Source organism: Gobius niger (assembly GCF_951799975.1).
Source record: "Gobius niger genome assembly, chromosome: 16".
NCBI lineage: Eukaryota > Metazoa > Chordata > Actinopteri > Gobiiformes > Gobiidae > Gobius > Gobius niger.
Window position 1 is genome coordinate 17,252,656 of NC_136867.1, and position 18,831 is coordinate 17,271,486.

Below are 18,831 nucleotides of genomic sequence, written 5' to 3' on the forward strand. Positions count from 1 at the left end.
GTGACGTAATTTCTTATATTGGAGTCAAAGCAGTAGGATTGGTGGTGACAGTAGTAGCAGGACCATACTAGCAATAAAAGTAATGGAACTAATTATAGTTGTAGCAGTAGTAGCACCAGCAGCAGATGGAAAAAGAGGTGGTAGCTGAGGTGACAGATGATAGTAGATGCTAACATAGATCTACAAATACTAGTAGAAGCAGAAACTTTTTTGGTAAGTGAGAGATTAAAGGTCTGTGTCAAGTATAGTTTGAACCGCTTTAGGTCCTTGGGGTTAACATGCTTTTTATGATCTCCAAACTAAACAGAGCAAACAACCAGGACAAACAACAGCGCTACAGGCCCCATAAGACAATGCAGCGCTTTGACTGTCCTCCCGATCATCCCACTCTAAATTCTCGCAGTGTGAGCATCCCAGCAGCCAGCGGACAAAGGAGCAAGTGTCCCGGGACGGTTCAAAGCCACATCTCAGCACTCTCGCCTCCAACGGGCCCAAATATGACCGGCCTACTGGGACCGGCTGGCACTCGAAGAACCCATCAATCACTGCTCTGTATGGGGGCACAGGCTGAAGGCCGCGGTCCTGGTCTGTGGGAGAGAGGTCCAAGTGGTGCCCACTTCAAGCATACCAACTTTGACCACATTTGAGAGTTGGTATTTGACATCGTAGTGATGTCAAATACCAGTCAGGGCTCTGTGACAAACAGACACCTTGTTTTGTCAACCTAGGCCTGTTTAAATTCAAACCTTCAAATTCAGGTATTTTGGGCTCATGCATCATATATGGACACTTTTCCTAACTATAAAAGAGTAAGCATAAATCTATAGATATCAAAAGCTGCATATTGCGTTTAACTTGTCACAGGCAGCCGTTAGAGCTCACAGAAAGAACGTCCTGGATTCAATTCCTGTGTTGGGTTTTACTGTGGAAGTTAAAGCATGGTTCATAATTACAGTCCATTTTGTGTGGACCTATAAATTAAGGAAGTGGTCAAAATGTTCTGCCTGATTGCAGTTTATTCATGTTCTAGCTGTGAATTCAGGAAACAACTATACTGTACATAAGAGACAAAATTAAGCATTGCATTCTTGGATAGGCCGTTCTGCCTCTCACGACCCGATCCCACAGATACCACCACCAACCACACGTTGACTCTAATGGATTAGAACCTCATATGACTCCTCTTTGAAGCCTGAAGAGGATTGGACGCTAATGTCGCCGTCTTGATAGATTTTCCCTCACTTGAAGAGGCTCAAGTCAATCTCCAGGAATAAGTGCACCTTCACTGGATCCACACAGGGAGATGAAAGCCCCTCTCTGGTTAAATTAAATACGTGTCACGATGAGGCGACAGAGTGCATTGTGGGATTTAGGCAGGCTGCTGGAGACTGATGAGGACGGCTAATGTTTTATGTCCACGTCAGATATTACAAGCAATGGACAAGATGCTTCTTATCATCTTTTCTGCAAGTTTCTGGAAAATTCCTGTTTGACTGAGAGCTTGCACAAACATTCTCGTGATTCGATAAACTCATCAGCCGAAATGAAACAAATCTAATGTGATCAAGTGTTTATTTCCCAACAGGGAGAAGGTTCAGCCACACTGTCACCACAGCGCTAGTTCCTATTCCTATAAAGGGGCATCTGGTATTGCACGTAGGATCATTTACTGTGATAAACACTGACCGAAAAGCAAACAATAAAATAGATTACATTTGTCAATGGCGGGAAGTTTAAACAAGCGCTACTCAATTGAAATCAGGGGGTTGAGATTTTGAAATTGTCGATGAAAATGACACTATCATTATCATTCAGTCCATTACAGCATCTCTTCTTAAAAACAATTGCAGCGGCAGCAAACAGTAAGACATTGATTTACATTTCGCGAGCTCAGGCACTTAACCCCCCGTCCCACTTCCATCACTGGCTTATGGCTCACCTGTCGAATATTAATGCGATTATTAAGAGCGTGATGGTGCGTGGAGCGGCACATGGACCGGACTGGCCGGGCGACGGAGAGATCAGGCATAAGACCTGCTTTAATAGAGCTGGGCTTTAGGGACCACAGCCACAGACAGATTCAAAGAGAGCAGACTTCATTACAGAGACGTGATAAGATCTCTGTATAAAGAGGAACACAGTGCACCGGTTACATTAAGATCTTTTTTTTTCTCCTCACAAGGATGTATTTTATATATAAAAAGTGTAAATTTAGTGTTAATCAGTGTTGGATAAGTTACTTTATAACTGTAAAATAGTCTAAATAGTAAAATAGTCTAAATAGTCTTCCAACTTGATTTGGTGCAGCATTTATTGGGTTGGAGTTTAACATTTTTCGTTCATACATTTAAATGCACTTGTATCTCGAGTTACTTGAATTGTAATGACTAATATATTACCGTATCTTATGTAAGTAATATGTTTGGTTCCTTAGTTGCTGATGAAAGTAATGTATTTTTTGTAAGTCGTTACTTTAGTAATACTTCACCCCCAACATTGGATATATTGATTCCGAATGAATCAAATTTATTGCATAACTGGGAATAGAATCCAGCTTTGTGCAGCGAAGATAAGGTCTCTCCACAACACACCACTTACCAATTCATCCCTTTTATACTTTAGCGGTCTACAGACAACGCTCCCTAAGGCATTTGCAAGATGTGACCATGCACAGAGTAGTATTTTTCTACCAGAGATGGACACTCAAAAATAGAGGAAAGAGAAATCCAATGCACTGTGGTCTAAGGTTTTATTATGGAGACAGCACTCCCCTCAAAAAGGTGAAATATGGATTTTTGCTCTAAGCGACTTTGACAATAATTTATTAGCAAGATGGATAAATATTATATACTTTACTCTGCCTTAAGGGAAAGCAAAAAAAGGATGCATATTTGCTTAAACGTGCAGTCAAATGCAGCATCAATGGAAGCTTATTCGGAAGCTTATTTGAATAGCGCTTTTCACATGACACACGTGACCCAATACGCTCTGTCCAATCTGTCAAGAGCAGTGGGTGTACATACAGTAAGAGCATGGATCAGCATGCAACATGTTAGTGCTGACCGATGAGGCAAAGCCGGCAACTATTTCTATTCCATATTCCCTCAAGTTCTTCAAAGATGATGTGTCACTAGCAGAGCTCAAACTGCAGCAAAAAAAAAAAAAACGGCAAATTGAGCTTTGAAGATGGGCATTTCACCTTGAGAACGGCTGATAACATGAGTCGAGTCTATTATTGCACTTCCACTTGTCCAAGCCCTGACAGACAGCGGTCAATAGAGAAGATACAGCAGAGGAGCAGAGGCGGGGGATTACAGTTAGGGCTGAACAATCAGTCACAAATGTGTCCCTATCACAATGTTGTCACACAATAAAAACACCTAACATTAGTTTTCCTGATTCCTGTTATAGTGTTCTTTAGTCTTAATCCAAGTTCAGTCCTGCTTTAGTTGTTTTGTCATGACGTGTGAAGTGAAGTCCCTTTTAGGTTCTGTTTTTGGTTTAGATTTAGTCCTAGTTCAGCTGGTTTACTCCTTGTTTAATCCCTTGTACAGTAAATCCAGTTTTTGGTGATATTTAGTCCTTTGTTCTGTTGTAAAACTGGTTCACAGTCCTCAATAGAAAGACCCAGATATGTCCAGATTTGATGTTGCGGCTCACTTCACAGCAAAGGCCGTCTTGACTACTGAGAGAACAGCAGGGCGTAAGAAACAGAAGTACAGTTGAGGGAGAAGACGTAATGGGAGGCTTTGTACTGCAAAATACTATTGACGAATCTCACAACAAAACAGCTATTTCTGGAAAATAGAGATGTGACGTTTTATGGGAAAGTGGTCCGTCCAAGAAAATGGGGGACTCTATAGCGCTCAAAGAAAAACTGATGTGAATGTTATTGAAACTTTTATGATATTTGACTCAAACCATGCAGTATGTAGTTTGTAAAACGCAGGTTCTGAATGGGGAAGCCCAGCATATCACCAAATAATCTTTATTGCAGTATTAGGTGATGCATTTGAAAATAAGGCACGCTACTGTATGTCAAAAAGTATACGTTCAAAATGAGCAAAAGTTCAGTTTTACGCATGATTTAGTTCAAGTTTAGCCTCATTAAAGTCCTAATGTACTACTTTCAGCTATTGGCTCAACAAATTCAGAGTAAATGTGGTGATAAATATTCATCTATCAACAGTGCAAGGTAAATTATGCCTCGCAGCCTGTGGAGGTGATGATTCTGCAAGCTGATTACAAATGGCTTTACACACTTTTATGCTTTTTTATGTTTAGCATCTTTTTCTTACATCTGAATGAACATCATGTAAGTCCAGGATACCTGACACTGTTCACTCTCAACCGTAACAGTTTTCCTGGCAATAAGCACTGATGCTACATAACACTGACCTAATCTCGAATTTCAACACCGGTCCAACATCAATACACGTCGTATAGGTTTGGTTCAGAGATCGCTGTTGCTGCATTGCATCAACACACTGGGTAGAAAAGTGCTGAATCCAAGTGTGGGGACAAGGTCGTCGTCTCCGTCTTTCTTTTCCACGCAGATGAAAGAGAGAGAAGGGGATTGAAGATCTAGAGCTATAACCCATACATGACCTTATTATATGCACAAGGGCAGTTATGGCACAGAGTGAACTATTCAACCCTCCATATTGAGAGGGTGGTGGATCTAAACTGATCTGAATTCAGGTTTTTATGATTTATAGTTATAGTCAATACAAGTGATGTATTATGTAATTACACTTTAGATGAAAATGTTTGACTTCTGTAGAACAAGATGGATTTATCACTGGAATAGGAAAATGTTGAGATTTAGGAAAATGGTCGAAGGGTTTCAGCTAAAATGAATGGCTTAAAGGATTGGCAAACTGAGATTTAAAGGAGCCATACCTGATTGTACAAAGGTCACTCAAATTTCAAATTGCTATTTTCTGGTCAAACTCATCTCAAACTTTCCTAATGCATTTACAAAATCAAAATTCGTCACGGGGACTGAGTTTAAATCAGGTTTCACAACTTTCAGGGAGGAAAACTGTCACGTCACTGTAAAAAATGCCTACTAGACTGACATTTTATGACTGTTTAAAAGGCTTTAGAACCAGTGTTGTTGGATAAATGTCTGCTTTTACCATATACTAAAGGACAAAACTAATTGTATTCCAATAACAGAAAATAAAAAATAAAAAAATCAAGGACAGCTCCTTTAAAGCAACACAGTGGAACATTCCAGGTTACACTTTGCTACATCAAAACTTCAAACATGGAAGCAATACCAAAGATGCTTGTAATATTCAGCTGGACACCGACAATGCTGTATTTGTAGCGGGTGATCAAAATAAAACAACCAAAACATTCATTTACATATATTTGGGTATCTATAGTATATAGTCAAATCAAGGCAAGTAACATCTCCATGGAGAAATACCCTAATGATGGGATTAATGGCTCTTTACTGGAAGCCGAGTCTTTGGGATTTGCTAACTAAAAACATGTAGAATAGGCCAGGATGAATGAGAGTGTGTTTGAGAGCACGAGTGTGGCACATGAGTCCCATGTATGTTCATTAACATGCACTGTCCCGACCAAATAAACAAATAAATAGACAGAAATACTAAATAAAAAATAATTAAAGTTAATTTCAAAGAGCTGTTCAAAAGACTGGCTCTTTTTAATAAAATATTTGAATAACGGAAATGCCTGTTCCCTGCAAAGTTACGAGTCAAGTCTGAGGAGAGCCCAATCACAGTAAACACATGCTCATATAGGTAATTTTAACCAACTGAACACTTGCAATGAAATTAAGGCTTGTATTTCACTCTATTTGAATGAAATGTTACACAGTATGCCTTTCATTTCTTTCTTCTTTTTTTTATTTTTATTTATGCACCAGGTGTCAGGTATTTACAGTGAGTACATACATTTATAATAATGAAAATAATAAAAATAATAAAAATTACAGTAATAGTAGTATTGGTGGAGATTACAGTGATAAAATAGTTATGAAACGAACAGACAGACAGAAGAAACACATAACAAAACACAAAACAAAACAAAAACAAAAAAAAAGGGGAAGAGAGAGAAAAGGAATAATAATAATAATAATAATAAATAATAAATAAAATATATATATATATGCATACACACATATACATATACATATATACATACATACGTATACAAAATAATGTGTGTGTGTGTGTGTGTGTGTGTGTGTGTGTGTGTGTGTGCGTGCGTGCGTGCGTGCGTGCGTGTGTGTGTGTGTGTGTGTGTGCGTGTGTGTGTGTCTGTAGATGAGAGAGTGATTGAGTGGTTAAGTGATGGACATGTTTTACAGTTTAGTTTTGAGGGTTTGAATATGTTGTATAGAGTGGTGAGTGTGGGCGGGTCATGGCAGCGTCAACATCAACACAGTGGTTGATCATAGGATTATTGTTCATCTATTGAGGAGGAGGGATAGTGTTTAGTAATAGATCCTGAATTGAGAAGATAGTATTTGTGAATTTATTGATTCATTATAGAAATTTTGTATGGATGTGTTGTGTGTCCTAGAGCTTGTGATGCATTAAAAAAAAAGGTGTGTGCAGCAGGTGAGAGGTGTGTGGCCTCCTACACTGCTCCACTCCTGTTAGCCCTATTCTTTTTTTATGTATTTATATATTTTCTTTCTGTTTGTGACTGTTGTTACTTTAGGGTTGTTACAGTATGCCTTTAATTTCAAGGTTGAACACTTCTCTTTGCAGCTATAGGCCTTGACACATTAATTACACATACAGAAGCCCAATTCCTTCCACAAATGTACACCTTGTTCTGCTGTATGCTGGAGAATTATGTGATGGGATCTGCACATGAACAATAAACTTAGTTGCTTTATTATTACTCCCTTTTATTTTCTTCATTACATTTTGTATTGCTGAAACTTTATTCCCACCAAGTCTCCAATTTCTCTCATGGGACAGCGGGGTCAGTGGCCCCCTCTCGGTTTAAGCTGGTTACGCCGATGACAGCTGAGTGTGTGATTATCAGCATTAGCACGGCTTTACACACACAGTAGCCCTCTGAGATCATTTGAGTTTCTCAGGGTAGTTACCTCGATGACAAACGGTTACTATCCAGCCTCACTACTCATGATGAATGTCGGACTTGAACTTTGCGGGAGGCTACGCAATTTAAACTGGGATATATAGGCACACACAAAACTGGATGACTGTGCTAAAACTAAATGCAAATCCCCAATAAAGTGCATGTGGCAGATTTTCACGTGTTTTCAAATGATGTGGTCCTAGTTTGATGGGAAAATTGGCTGTCGGGATATTAATGAGCCACATCACAGCGCTGAGGTGGCAAATTTATCAAGGAAAGTGGACAAATACGGTTAATTTTTATGTTCTAAAACTAGTGATAAGAAGAGGGAGAGTGCTTGTGCATATGAAGAGGATAGAACTGCGCTCGCTCATGGCCCATAAGCACAGTGTGGCAGAGGAATAGAAAATCTACCACTCCACATGCTTATTAAGGATCAATACATGGAGTAAAAGTGATGTCACAGCAAAACAGCAGCATAGCAAAGCCAGATGAGTGTCAAGTGCGTGACGTTGTTCTGACACTCAGTGGGCTACAGAACTTTGAGGGTTCTGCTTAGAATGAAAAAGATGCAAGTATAAACATAACAAGAAATGCTCATGTGTAATTAGCCTATCATTGTTGTAACTATGTAACTAGTGTAAAGGGATTAACCTGACACATGCACTTTAGATCAGTGTCAGTCAGCTGCAGGTGTAATGTGCAGGCTACACCTCCTATAGGGGTTTTTCTTTCACAATTTGAGCACCATGTGTCCATGAAGGCAACACTTAAAGACCAATCAAACCCACAATGTTCAACTTACTGCACATGAATCACTCCACATGACTTCAGCAGGACAGTCACACTAATCTGACAGTGAGCCGTTTTCCACATGTAAACAATGCAGCAACCCGCGCCGTTTCCCTGTACCCCCACACTGACACTGACAGGGCCTGGCATCATCCCGTTGGCACCGGGACAGGACTCTGTACGCTGTGCACCGCTGTACCGCTCCTCCTCTGGTCAAAAGGACAAAGCAAACCCCCGGCGAAGTTACGGGACATCCACCTCCTTACCTGGGGATGCAGTTGGGAGACGATCCGTCGATTTCCCATGTGGCGAACAGGTTCATGGGCACGGGACGGTTCAACGCCCCGCTCCCGGGGAAGCTCAACCGGCCACTTCGCTCCGCCATGGTCCGCTCCTATCCCGGGCACCGCAGCGGGGTGGGACAGTCCGAAGCACGCCGACCGACTTGCAGGGCTTGGAAATCTGCTCGGTATCCGTTTGAAAGGTGAATAAAGATCCCGTGCTTGCGCGCCTGTCAGGTGAAGGAGGGACTGGAGGTCATGCCCGGGCTGCAGTGGTGGAGGTGTCCGCACACGGAGCCGCAGCTGCAGCGGGGCGGGCACAGGCGCACTCCTCTGTCCGCGCACGGGGCTGGTTGTTGTGCCTGGACCACGCGCTGCTGCCGGTATGGCGGCTCGATGATGCCACACAGTGAGAGGCACACGGGGGCGGGAGGAGCACAGCAGCACACCGTCAGAAAATATGCTGCTGTCACACTTTATCTTCCTAAACAAATATATAACTGAGAAGGCATTTTGACTTATCCTAAGCCGTGATTGTCATTGTACATCATAAATCATTCAAATGACTATCAGAGGAAAACCTTTTATTTAAATATTCAAATCTTCCGTCAGTAGTAGCAACTGGGCTTACCAAATGTAAGGTCAGGCTTTTGTGGTCATGATCAAATGCCCTACCGCACAGCCACCATGCTTTGTTTACTAACATTTAAAAAGTACATTTTACATTAGATGCACGTGATCCAAACTCCCAACTTTTTCTAAAGCATCCACCCTCCATCCTATACATGATAATTCATGTTTACTAAAGGGAAGAGCACATTGTATTTCACCACTAAAGAAATAGCACATAGTCTAAGGATAAGTTATGTTGTCATGTTATTAAGGAAGGCTAGATTTGTTTCAGCCAAAAGACCAATAGGAAAAGAAAAGGCACACGCCACTATAAACGTCCTTTGGTACTTCCTAGGCTTACACCCTCGCCCAGTAGAGGTGATCGTCTTGGGGCTCCCTGATGTAGGTCCCCAGAGGTGGCGCAGGTGCAGTAGGTTTGGGCGGATCTCCGTCCCCTCGTCCCTGATGATTTTTAAGTGTGGCACAGATAATCTTTCCCTTCCCTCTGTTCCTTTTTGGTCATGTAAAAATCTCATGTAAGACGTTTGACAGTGTCAAATTGAGGATGAAATTAAATTACATGAGCAAATAAACCTTATTTTCATGGAAAACCATGGATGGGAAAATGTTGAAATCACGGCTCTATAATAAAATGCCTTGTAAACTATTGACATACATCGCCCTCGTGTGGTGACATGAGGCAGTTGCATTTTACTATGCTTTATGCCTGTGGTTCCCCTCGGGGGTCGTGAGGCCTTGGGTGGGGATCCCCAGATCAGTGTTAATTTCGTCGACTAAAATATTTAGTCTTAATTTTAGTCAAAGTGATATTTTTGCTGACTGAAATAGGACTAAAACTAAATTAGAAACAATTTCATGAGTCTAAAACTATGACTAAAATGTCCAGATATTTTTAATCGACTAAAATTAGACTAAATAAAAATTAAAAGGAGAGACTAAAATCATCCAAACTTCTATTGACAGTCTGAAAGAGCCTCATGTCATGTAAATTCACTGCTTAAAGGAACAGCTCTGAGCTTTGTTCATGTGGGAGCAGCTCCATGAAGCAGAGGAACAAGATTAAATATGATTATAATTAATATTATCAATGCAAAGTCGACTAAATGTGTCTTAAATGTAGTCGACTAAATTTACTTGCAATTTTAGTCGACTAAAACTAGACTCAAATGTAATTACATTTTCATCATAAGACTAAGACTAAAACTAAATTAAAATGCTGTCAAAATTAACAATGCCCCAGGATTTCAAGAAGAAACAAAGATAACTGTTTTTAGTATGTTTTCGAGTATAAAACGGCCTATATTTTGTGAAAGACAATCTATTATTCAAAATAAACTGTTAAAATACATATTACTCTGAAGAGGTAATGGAATTGTTTGAGTCAATTTTTGGGATCTTATTTTATGCACCATCATCAATAACCAAATAACTGCCTACATTTGAACATACTGCAATTATTTGATACATTCCAATGCAACTTCATGTGGTATAGCAAATAAAGAGACACCAATTACATTTTTTTGTTCTGTACGGAGAGGATGAAGTTGGTGAATGAGTGGAGAGAAGACACTTCCGCCAAACATGCTGAAGAATGGGGTTTGTAAAAGTACATATCAGCTTTCAGTTATCTTTGTTTTACCAAGTCTGCAGTGGCCTCTGAAACAGTAAATTGTTGAAACAGCAGAGATAGTGCAGTGCTGACCAGCCTCAAGTGAACATGCTTCAGGAAACAGAAACAAGTGACACTCACATCCGGAGTCTGAGGTGACCAGAGGACTGCACTTACGATGGAAATGTCCTTTAGAGTCTTGTCTGCATTTGTGAGCAACAATTAACTACAGCATATTCCTCCACCCCTTTGTTTCTGTCCAAACTATTGGTCTTGGTGCATAGACCCTTTAATGGGTGGTAAACATTCGGGGCTTAGCTGGAGGCAGGAAGTTAGATTCCCATCTATTTTCATGGGAGCTGTTGTCATGGTAACGATAGAAAAATGTTTAAATGTTTTTGGAAATGTCAAATAAAACCTTATTTTATCATCTCAAATGTCATTCCTCTTGGTCTTGCACCTTAAGCCACAACAAGACCACATTTTTAGTTGTAGTTTTATACTTATAATCGCTAGTTTTAGTTAAATGTTATTTCTCTTGATCACTTATCACTTCCTGCCTCCAGATGATGTCACCAGTTAAAGGGTCTATACTTAAAGTTGAAATTGGCGCCCCACCCAAAGGTCTCATAAAAAAGTAAATCCAACTTTTCCAACACAATGACGACATAACATTTTTTTTTTATTCCATGTTTTTATTTTCCTGAATGAGCAACCTCACATTCAACAATTTAAGAAAAAACAACATCACAGCTTCTCCTCGGGATACTGCTGCATACGTTAAGAAACGAATAACGAATGGTTAAATTAGGATCAAATCGAAGCATTTTTGTGTTGGAATGACAACTGACGAGACATGAAACTAAAAGATTCACAGACATTCAAAAGAAAAAACTTGTAGAACAATTTCACAATCGAGAATCATTTTTATTTTTGAAGGGCTGCAAATAAACTAGGACCTTGGTAGTGCCATTAAGTTAATCACAGTTGTAAATCAATGCAAAAATAAAAGCATTGGCTAAGTTTTGTACCCTAATGCAAAGCAGAGGGGTTAATGGGAGGGTTTTACAAGGCAGATCTCCGACTGACAGCTTTCTACGAATTAAAAAATATATAAACTTCGCGTATTGTTTTTAGAAGGACAAAGTAAAATTTGTAAATTTGTTGGATTACAGCGGATGTGCGTCACATTAAAGATGGACTTTAATCCAACAAGATGACGCCACATGGAAGGCAATCCCCCCCTCAATTACAAAAACCAAAGAAAGATCACAATCAATCTTGTAATATGGTCTAGAGAAGCTTCAGTGTTTGCTGTCTGCAGAGGCCGAACGAGATCTGGATCGAGATCTAGACTTTGATCTAGATTTGGATTTAGACTTGGACTTGGAGCGAGACTTGGAGCGGGATTTGGAGCGAGACTTGGAGCGAGATTTGGAGCGGGACAGCGCTTTCTGAAGAGGGACCGGAGAGCGGGAGCGAGACTTGGACTTTGACTTGGACCTGGATTTGGATCGGGATTTGGACCGGGATTTGGATCGTGACTTAGACCTGGATTTGGATCTCGGCGGGGACTTATGCGCGGTTTTGCTGGATCCGGAGGTCTTCTTCTCAGGAGTCCGGCTGGAGCGAGACCTGCTCCTAGACCTGCTCCTGTCCCTAGACCTGGAGCGGGACCTGGAGCGGCCGCGGCTTCGGGAGCGACTGCGCGAGTAACTGCGGGAGCGAGACCGGCTGCGACTGCAATAAAAGAAAAAGAAAAAACAGTTAGTCTGTGCTTTAAGAATATGTAAAAAGCAATGCAGACAAAATAACTAAACTAATTGACAAACACTCACTCTTTGGAGTCTTCGTACAGCTTCAGTTTGCGTCCATTCAATTCTGTCCCATCCAGTTTGGAGAGGGCATTCTTCATATCACTTCGGGAAGAAAACTCCACCACTCTGAAGCAAACAAAAAAGTCCATATTAAATCTTTCAATAAACAATCTTGGCGTGTCCCGCTTTAATCAGAGTGGAATTCCTTACCCTTCGTTTTGTATGGGTCGGTGAGCGTCCACAAAAGTTACCTCTCCAGCTTTTCTCATCAAGTCTTTGAGGTCCTATAGTAGTGACAATAGTGACAGTGATAAGCAAAATGAATGAACAGTTTTTATATTTGTACAGAGCCTTGCAGACCTGGAGGACGAGAAAAAGTGACTCAAAACGTATCTAAAAAGGTGACATTCACAGCAAAACATTGTGAATGTGAGCAATATTTCTGTAAGGATCAAACAAATAAACCCCTAAAACTATTTGGTGAGACAACATTGAAAGTTTAATTAATAAAACTAATGATTTACATTTTTGGTTATTGAACTGGGCTGTGGATTGTAATGTTTTTTCCTCTTACATTTTTTGGCAGAAAGAGGTTTATAAATAAGGCCAAAACCTGCCCTGCAATACGTAAAATACAATAAAAATTTAAATACTTCCTTTGCACTTTAACTGCACTGTGTCAGATAGTAGATGGCTTAAACCATTTACTACAAAATTTGACTGCCCAGTCCAAAAATATCTAGTGTTGTTCCGATTACGATACTTGGCTCAGAGTAGTTGCCGATACAAAGTGCCAGTCCGTAAAAAAAAACAATAGCAAATTCTGTTAAAAGACAGCTGGGCCTGATGCGGTGCAAACTTTAACCAATGCTCTGCTTTCACAATAAAGATTAAACCAAGGCAAAAGAAAACACAAATTGTGTATGCAATGATTTTTACAGGTTTTCTTGTGTGCAGAGCCACCACAGACTCTATGATGAGCGTCATTAGCCATGACACAGTAAACTGCTGTGACTGCATCTGCACACTGGGCCCTCTTTAACAAACATAGTAGTACCAGAAGTACTCGTCGATACCCAAAAAATCTGTGGTATCGGCATGAAATCCGACACCAGTATCGGTATCGGAACAACCCTAAGGATAATGTGACAAACACGGTCACTTTTATGTATTTTTAATACATTTTCTACTAGTGGTTACACCCTGACCCCAACACACCCCTCCCTATTCAAATCCATGAGTTTTTTGGCTACTCACCGTTCCAAACCCAGGGAGACACAAGAATAGAGCCACTTGTCCAAATAGCAAATGGGACCAATGCAGTGTTAAGCCCTTGAGAACCGGCCACGGCCTTGACTCAGCATCCGGCCTCCAAAGTAAGGACCACCAGAGCAAGCAGAGCGAGGGGTGTGCGCCCATGTCCACACGCCCCCAGCTTCAGCAGCAACAATTAGACCAAATGGGAGAGAGTGGGACCGAGCCAGCCCAGAACCTCCTAAGGCTACCGTATCCTGCGCTAGACCAGCCAAGACTTTAGACCGGCAGCAACTGCGTGTAAGGAAAGGCACCAAATGGACACTTTTGAGAAAAAACAACCAGCAGAGGGCACTACACACTTCCACAAAAGGATGTGCCTCTGATAATAGGGGACCATATCAGGGCAGCAGTTATAAGAAAAGTCAAGATGGAAGTGAATCTGGGGTCCTTGTATGTTATCAGCTAAAAACAAGCATATATAACTAAAAATGACCCAACTTCTAACAAAAGTGCTCATTACAGAATATTATTATTTTTTACTACTGTGGGAGTATGTTACAAAGGGGATAATAATTAAAAGATTCAAATGGATCTCTTACCTGCCAGCTTATGCGTGAAGACAGGTTCTTCACTACAAGCCTGTAGTCTGTGCGCACAGGGGGACCATATCTGCCAACAGAGTATTCACTGAAAACAAATACCCTGAAGTGTTTTAACATGTTCAGCTTGGTCTCACAGGAAACAACAGTTCACACCATTTTAGAGCCAAGTCTGGTTCACACCAAACAGACTCCACTTTAACACTTTTGACTTGCGTTATTGTTTTAAAAAGGTAGAATACCTGGATCCGGAGCTACGAGAAGGGTAGCCATATCCGCCAAAACGTCCCGTGCCTGGGGCTCCACCACCTCTGCCCCTCTTGGAGCGAGCATGCTCAACTGTCACCCTGGGAAATGAAGATTTGATTATAATTGTTTCAAAAAGCTAATAGTTTAAGAGTTTCATGATATGCAAGAGACCATTCTACACAGTAAAGAATGAGGGGCAAAGTACAACTATCAATGAATAATTAACAGCATGTGTGTGTTGACAGATCTATTCACATTTGGGAAATAATAGCAAATCGAGGCGACATTGCAAAGACACTGTAAATGTGTTACAGGCAAAGAGAGCGGTGTGAGAAATGATTAACAAAGAGTTGTCAATGTAAAACAAACTCCAATACAACTTCATATGAAAGATTCAGGAATCTCTCGAAACAGAAATAAATTGTATGAAGACTGGATTAAACTGCTGTTAGACTAAAATGTGGAAATGTTGTTATTCACTACTCAACCCAAGTTAACTTTGTCCCCCAATAACGAGGCCCTACATTACACTATGGAAACAGTTTAAGCTGGTTTAACAATGGAAAAATTACATACCTTTCATTACACAAGTCTTTCCCATTCAACTCATAGACAGCATCATCTGCATCCCTGTAGTCATCAAATTCCTGAAAGAGAAAGAAAACCCCATTTGTAGTTTGGAAACAGAAAACTTTGCAAACAGACAAGTGCAAGTAGATGTACTTACCACAAACCCAAACCCATTTTTCAGATTGATTTCCCTGATGCGTCCATATCCTTTAAAAAACTTCTCCACGTCCCTCTCTCTGGCGTGTGGACTCAGACGCCCAATGAAAACTCGGCAGCCACTCATTTTGAACTAAAGGGAAAATAAAATAAAAAGATAAAGAAGAATGTTGAGCAGGTTTGACTTGCCCTGCTTCTGAGTGAAGGGACAGCAGCACATGTGGAGTTTTAGTAGTCACAGGGGGTGGTCCACAAGGAATGTGCCCAAGAGAGAAACTTAGGATGTATATTGGCCAATGGCAATGTGATCAGACAATTCTTGCCAGACCAGTTTTTCTTATTGGCCACATCAACTGTTGTCTCAAAGCCAAGTTTCAGCCTTTCTGGGTGAGACTATTTCAAGAATAAAAGGTTGAACTAAAACGCCTATTCTATCACATTATATTGCTACACACGAACCAACTTTAGTATAATGGAGACAGATTTGTTCAAGTAGATATAATTTTCTTAGTACATTGATAAATCATACCAGAAGAAAGCGGTTAAACTATTTAACACAAAACTGGAACTTTTATCAAATATGAGCATAAGTATTGGTTGCAAAATGTATTTGTAAAGAAACAATGGCTCGGATATCTAATATTTCTTAAAAGTAAAAGTAAATTAGCAATCGGACTTTTCCAACACTGAGGAACAGCCGAGTAGTTCCCGCAGTCCGCTAAAATAAACGACGGGCCTAAAATGAGTAGTCAACCAAAACAACATTCAGGCTACATTTGCCCTGGTTTAGATGCATTAAAAGAGCACGTGAAAACACTGGCATTAGTAAATATATGGACTGACGATGGTAAAACAGATATATCCACCTAAAAAGCACGCTAGTATTGCAACCGCGCTTGAAAAACAATTAGCGTTAGCTTAGCAGCTATCCGTGCGCTCAACAGACAGCATTGCTGCTGGGAGATACTCGCTTAGACGATCAAGACAAAACGGAATATTTTGCACAATATGTTCAACATTTCTGGGGGAAAAGCCTGTTTATCTTACCGAAAATGCCTCCTGAGGGCGACGAATGAGGTTGTGTGTGTGTCGCTGGCTGAGAGTTTGCGCTGCGCGTCTGCTGCTGCGTGGCTTTAGGAAACTGTAGCAAAATGGCGAACACGGAACCGGAAATGCTTTGTGACTTTTGTTCTCAGTTTGAAAAGTTCGTAAAACCTGTGTATAACTAAACCAATGTTACTGCTGTTATAAAGTAAGGAGTAAAATGTATGTTCTCAAAAACATATATTTACGTATCCAACAACCTATTGGAGATCTGTTGGCCAAAATAGCATTGCAAATAAAAATGGTTCTTGTCCTACTTAGCTTGTAGTTTTACAGCATAGAATTATTTTACAGTCACAGCCTACGTAAAGTTACGTCAGCTGCTGTTGATTTGATTGATTTAGGCTATTGGGATTTCAAAATCACATGACAATTTTGTTGCGGGGAGCATGACGTCACGCACCACGCCCCCCTTCAGACCCGCGCAGTTTAGAAAAACACATGTCTGGAAAACGCACGGGCCATAAGTGAGGAGAATTGGCCAGAATTTGGTTTCATAATGTTCTTTATTTATTTCGGTAGATCCCGTTAAAGAGAAACTAACCCCTCAAACTGGTAACCTCCGTTGTATTTAGTGTATAGTCTTTGTTGTGTTGGCATGGGTAGAAAGTGCAGTGTTGTGGGCTGCCATAACCAGGTAGGATTACATCGCTTCCCACAGAATTTAGGAATCAGGCGCCAATGGTTGAGCTCAGCAAGCCTGGGTGAAAACAGCGTACTCCCTCTTCGAGCTGGAGTCTGCAGACAACATTTTGCACGCGAGTCCTTCGCAAACATAATGGAGTTTGAGCTGGGCTTTGCGAAGAAACTCAGTTTAAAGAGCGATGCTGTCCCCACCCTCGCTCTTCCGCGACAGACTGTGCTGCCCCGCAAGGTGAATGAGAACATGGACCTACTGCTGCTAGTAATTTACTGAGACACTTTGTTCACTCATCTGAATGATTCTGTACTGTTTCTGTTATAGTTACTGCCACTTCTGCTGCCTGTTAAAGAGGTGAGAATTTCTTTTTTTTTTTTTACTGGACTCACGAGTTGACAGTTTTGCAACCCTTCTGGTGTTGCTTTGTCAGGGCTAACTTTTAAATTGTGATGATTGATTGAATTATGGAGCATGTCACTATCACTGCCCTGATGACGTCAAAACGTCTTCAGTATTATGAACCAGTTTTTTATTTTTCAGGAAAAAGGGACTGTTGACGTTGGTTGTCAGACTGATCGAGTCCTCACCATGCATCAATTTGTCCAGGCCAACCGAAGGCCTCCTTTTAGAAGCACAGGTGATTTCATGCATTTAATTATGTTTTTTATATGTTTCTGTTCCATCTGAAGCCGTACTGGAGTTTAAATTGATTTGTGAATAACTATTTGTAATAATACTCTAATATTGTTTTCACACAGCAATCCAAGCCCGAGCTCCAAGCAGGAGCGTGTACTGTGATACTCAGGATCTGACAGAGAGACCCGAGACGAGCTGTACACCAGAAAGAAGTTCCAAGAGGAGGCGAGAGGAATCGGACAGCGACTCCAGCAGCTCCACTTCAGAAGAGAGCATCATCAGTACAAAGTAAAAATATTAACTGCAATATCAACTATGTTTGAAGCAACCTGTCAAATAACTACTTTTGTAATCGTTGTCCATTGTGTTTTAGCGACAAAGTCTCTCCACAAAAAGTTCCACAGTTTATTATTGATGAGGACAAACTGATGGCGCTTTTTGTCAGATGTCCCATCTGCTCCTCAATCTGTGACGTTTCTAAAACGACGACTCGGACACTTCTCTGCATCAAACAACACTGTGGGTTCTGCGATACCTCAAACGAGTGGTTCAGTCACGGATAGCCCCGACAATACACACATGGGAACCCCAAGACCAGTGCAGCGGACAATGCACCAAAAGTTGTAACACCGTGTTCATTATTTTGACAAATAGGAGCCTGTGGACAATGATTTTATACTTTAGTCACTTTGACACTCATTTAACCCTGAGCTGTTTATGTTCATGTTTACAAATTTACCTAACTCACTTTTTGAATATATTTGTACAGTGAACAGGAGTACAAAGTCGTTTTTTGTTCCTTCTCTTTATTCTACTATGTCGATCATTCTTGGAGTTGTCCCGTGTCAGGAAACGATACAGGGTTTAGGTTGACAACACACAATAGAATAAGAAAATCGTCTACTCTGTGAAGGTAATCAGTAATACTCCATGTACAACGCAAAGAACACAAATTAAATAACACAAGACACCAGCTGGTGAACAATAAATAAAGGAACAATGACATTTATAGTTGGAAAGTCATTTTCAGAGCAAGATACCACAGGACTTCTCTCATTCTGAGAAAGCAGTCAAGAATGCCAGGAATCAGGATTGATCAAATTTACCCCAATAATAAGATTGTTATGTTACATAAAGCTTCTCTCTTGTTCTCCATGATTGATTAAAGTAATGTGGAGGGGAAAAGTGCTAAAAACTGAACAAGGCGGGTTTACATATGAGCTTTTTTTGTCATTTTGGGATCTGTGCTTAAACTTAGACAAATTGCCATTGAGAATAATTTCTTATAGTAATAATAATAGAAACATGACAGTGCAAGAACCCTGCATGTAAGAAATAAATGGCATAATTCAGTCACATATACTGCAAGTGTTGTTTCTTTGTTGTTTTGTTCCTT

At 40.5% G+C, this 18,831-nt stretch overlaps 2 protein-coding genes and 1 long non-coding RNA gene across 11 annotated transcripts in view; 1 reads left to right on the forward strand and 2 right to left on the reverse strand.

Moving 5' to 3' along the window:
* Nucleotides 1-8,571, reverse strand: part of pacs2 (phosphofurin acidic cluster sorting protein 2) — a 67,227-nt gene extending 58,656 nt beyond the window's left edge. For 4 of the 7 annotated variants that reach the window (XM_079573640.1, XM_079573641.1, XM_079573639.1 and 1 more), the window contains exon 1: nt 8,151-8,571. In XM_079573640.1, coding sequence (XP_079429766.1) covers nt 8,151-8,269 — 119 coding nt within the window. In that variant the 5' untranslated portion in view covers nt 8,270-8,571. The remainder of the gene's footprint in view (nt 1-8,150) is intronic. The other 3 variants (XM_079573643.1, XM_079573642.1, XM_079573644.1) reach the window with 1 other exon arrangement.
* Nucleotides 8,572-11,081: 2,510 nt separating this feature from the next.
* Nucleotides 11,082-16,216, reverse strand: srsf5a (serine and arginine rich splicing factor 5a). Of its 2 annotated transcripts, none has more exons than XM_079573662.1 (8): nt 16,103-16,216; nt 15,057-15,188; nt 14,906-14,976; nt 14,323-14,427; nt 14,081-14,150; nt 12,435-12,508; nt 12,246-12,350; nt 11,082-12,147 (listed from the first exon to the last, which is right to left on the reverse strand). In XM_079573662.1, exons 2-8 carry the CDS (start codon nt 15,180-15,182, stop codon nt 11,712-11,714), a joined length of 987 nt encoding a protein of 328 aa, XP_079429788.1. In that variant the 5' UTR covers nt 15,183-15,188; nt 16,103-16,216; the 3' UTR covers nt 11,082-11,711. The 2 variants fall into 2 exon arrangements, with proteins under 2 accessions (XP_079429788.1, XP_079429787.1); XM_079573661.1 differs by having other exon boundaries at nt 14,081-14,168.
* Nucleotides 16,217-17,101: 885 nt separating this feature from the next.
* Nucleotides 17,102-18,007, forward strand: LOC306975875. Of its 2 annotated transcripts, XR_013793730.1 has the most exons (4): nt 17,102-17,153; nt 17,340-17,436; nt 17,558-17,723; nt 17,809-18,007. It is a non-coding gene; the product is annotated as an uncharacterized lncRNA (long non-coding RNA). The 2 variants fall into 2 exon arrangements; XR_013793729.1 differs by having other exon boundaries at nt 17,558-18,007.
* The last annotated feature ends 824 nt before the right edge of the window (nt 18,008-18,831 follow it).

Bases quoted from the DNA above. Each gene is read 5' to 3' on its own strand.
- srsf5a (XM_079573661.1), bottom strand. From the start codon at position 15,182: ATGAGTGGCTGCCGAGTTTTCATTGGGCGTCTGAGTCCACACGCCAGA. The intron at 14,428-14,905 runs GTATGTAATTTT...TTCATTTCCCAG, and splicing joins AAAGACTTGTGTAATGAAAG to GGTGACAGTTGAGCATGCTC. The intron at 12,148-12,245 runs GTGAGTGTTTGT...CTTTTATTGCAG, and splicing joins CTGTACGAAGACTCCAAAGA to TCGCAGCCGGTCTCGCTCCC.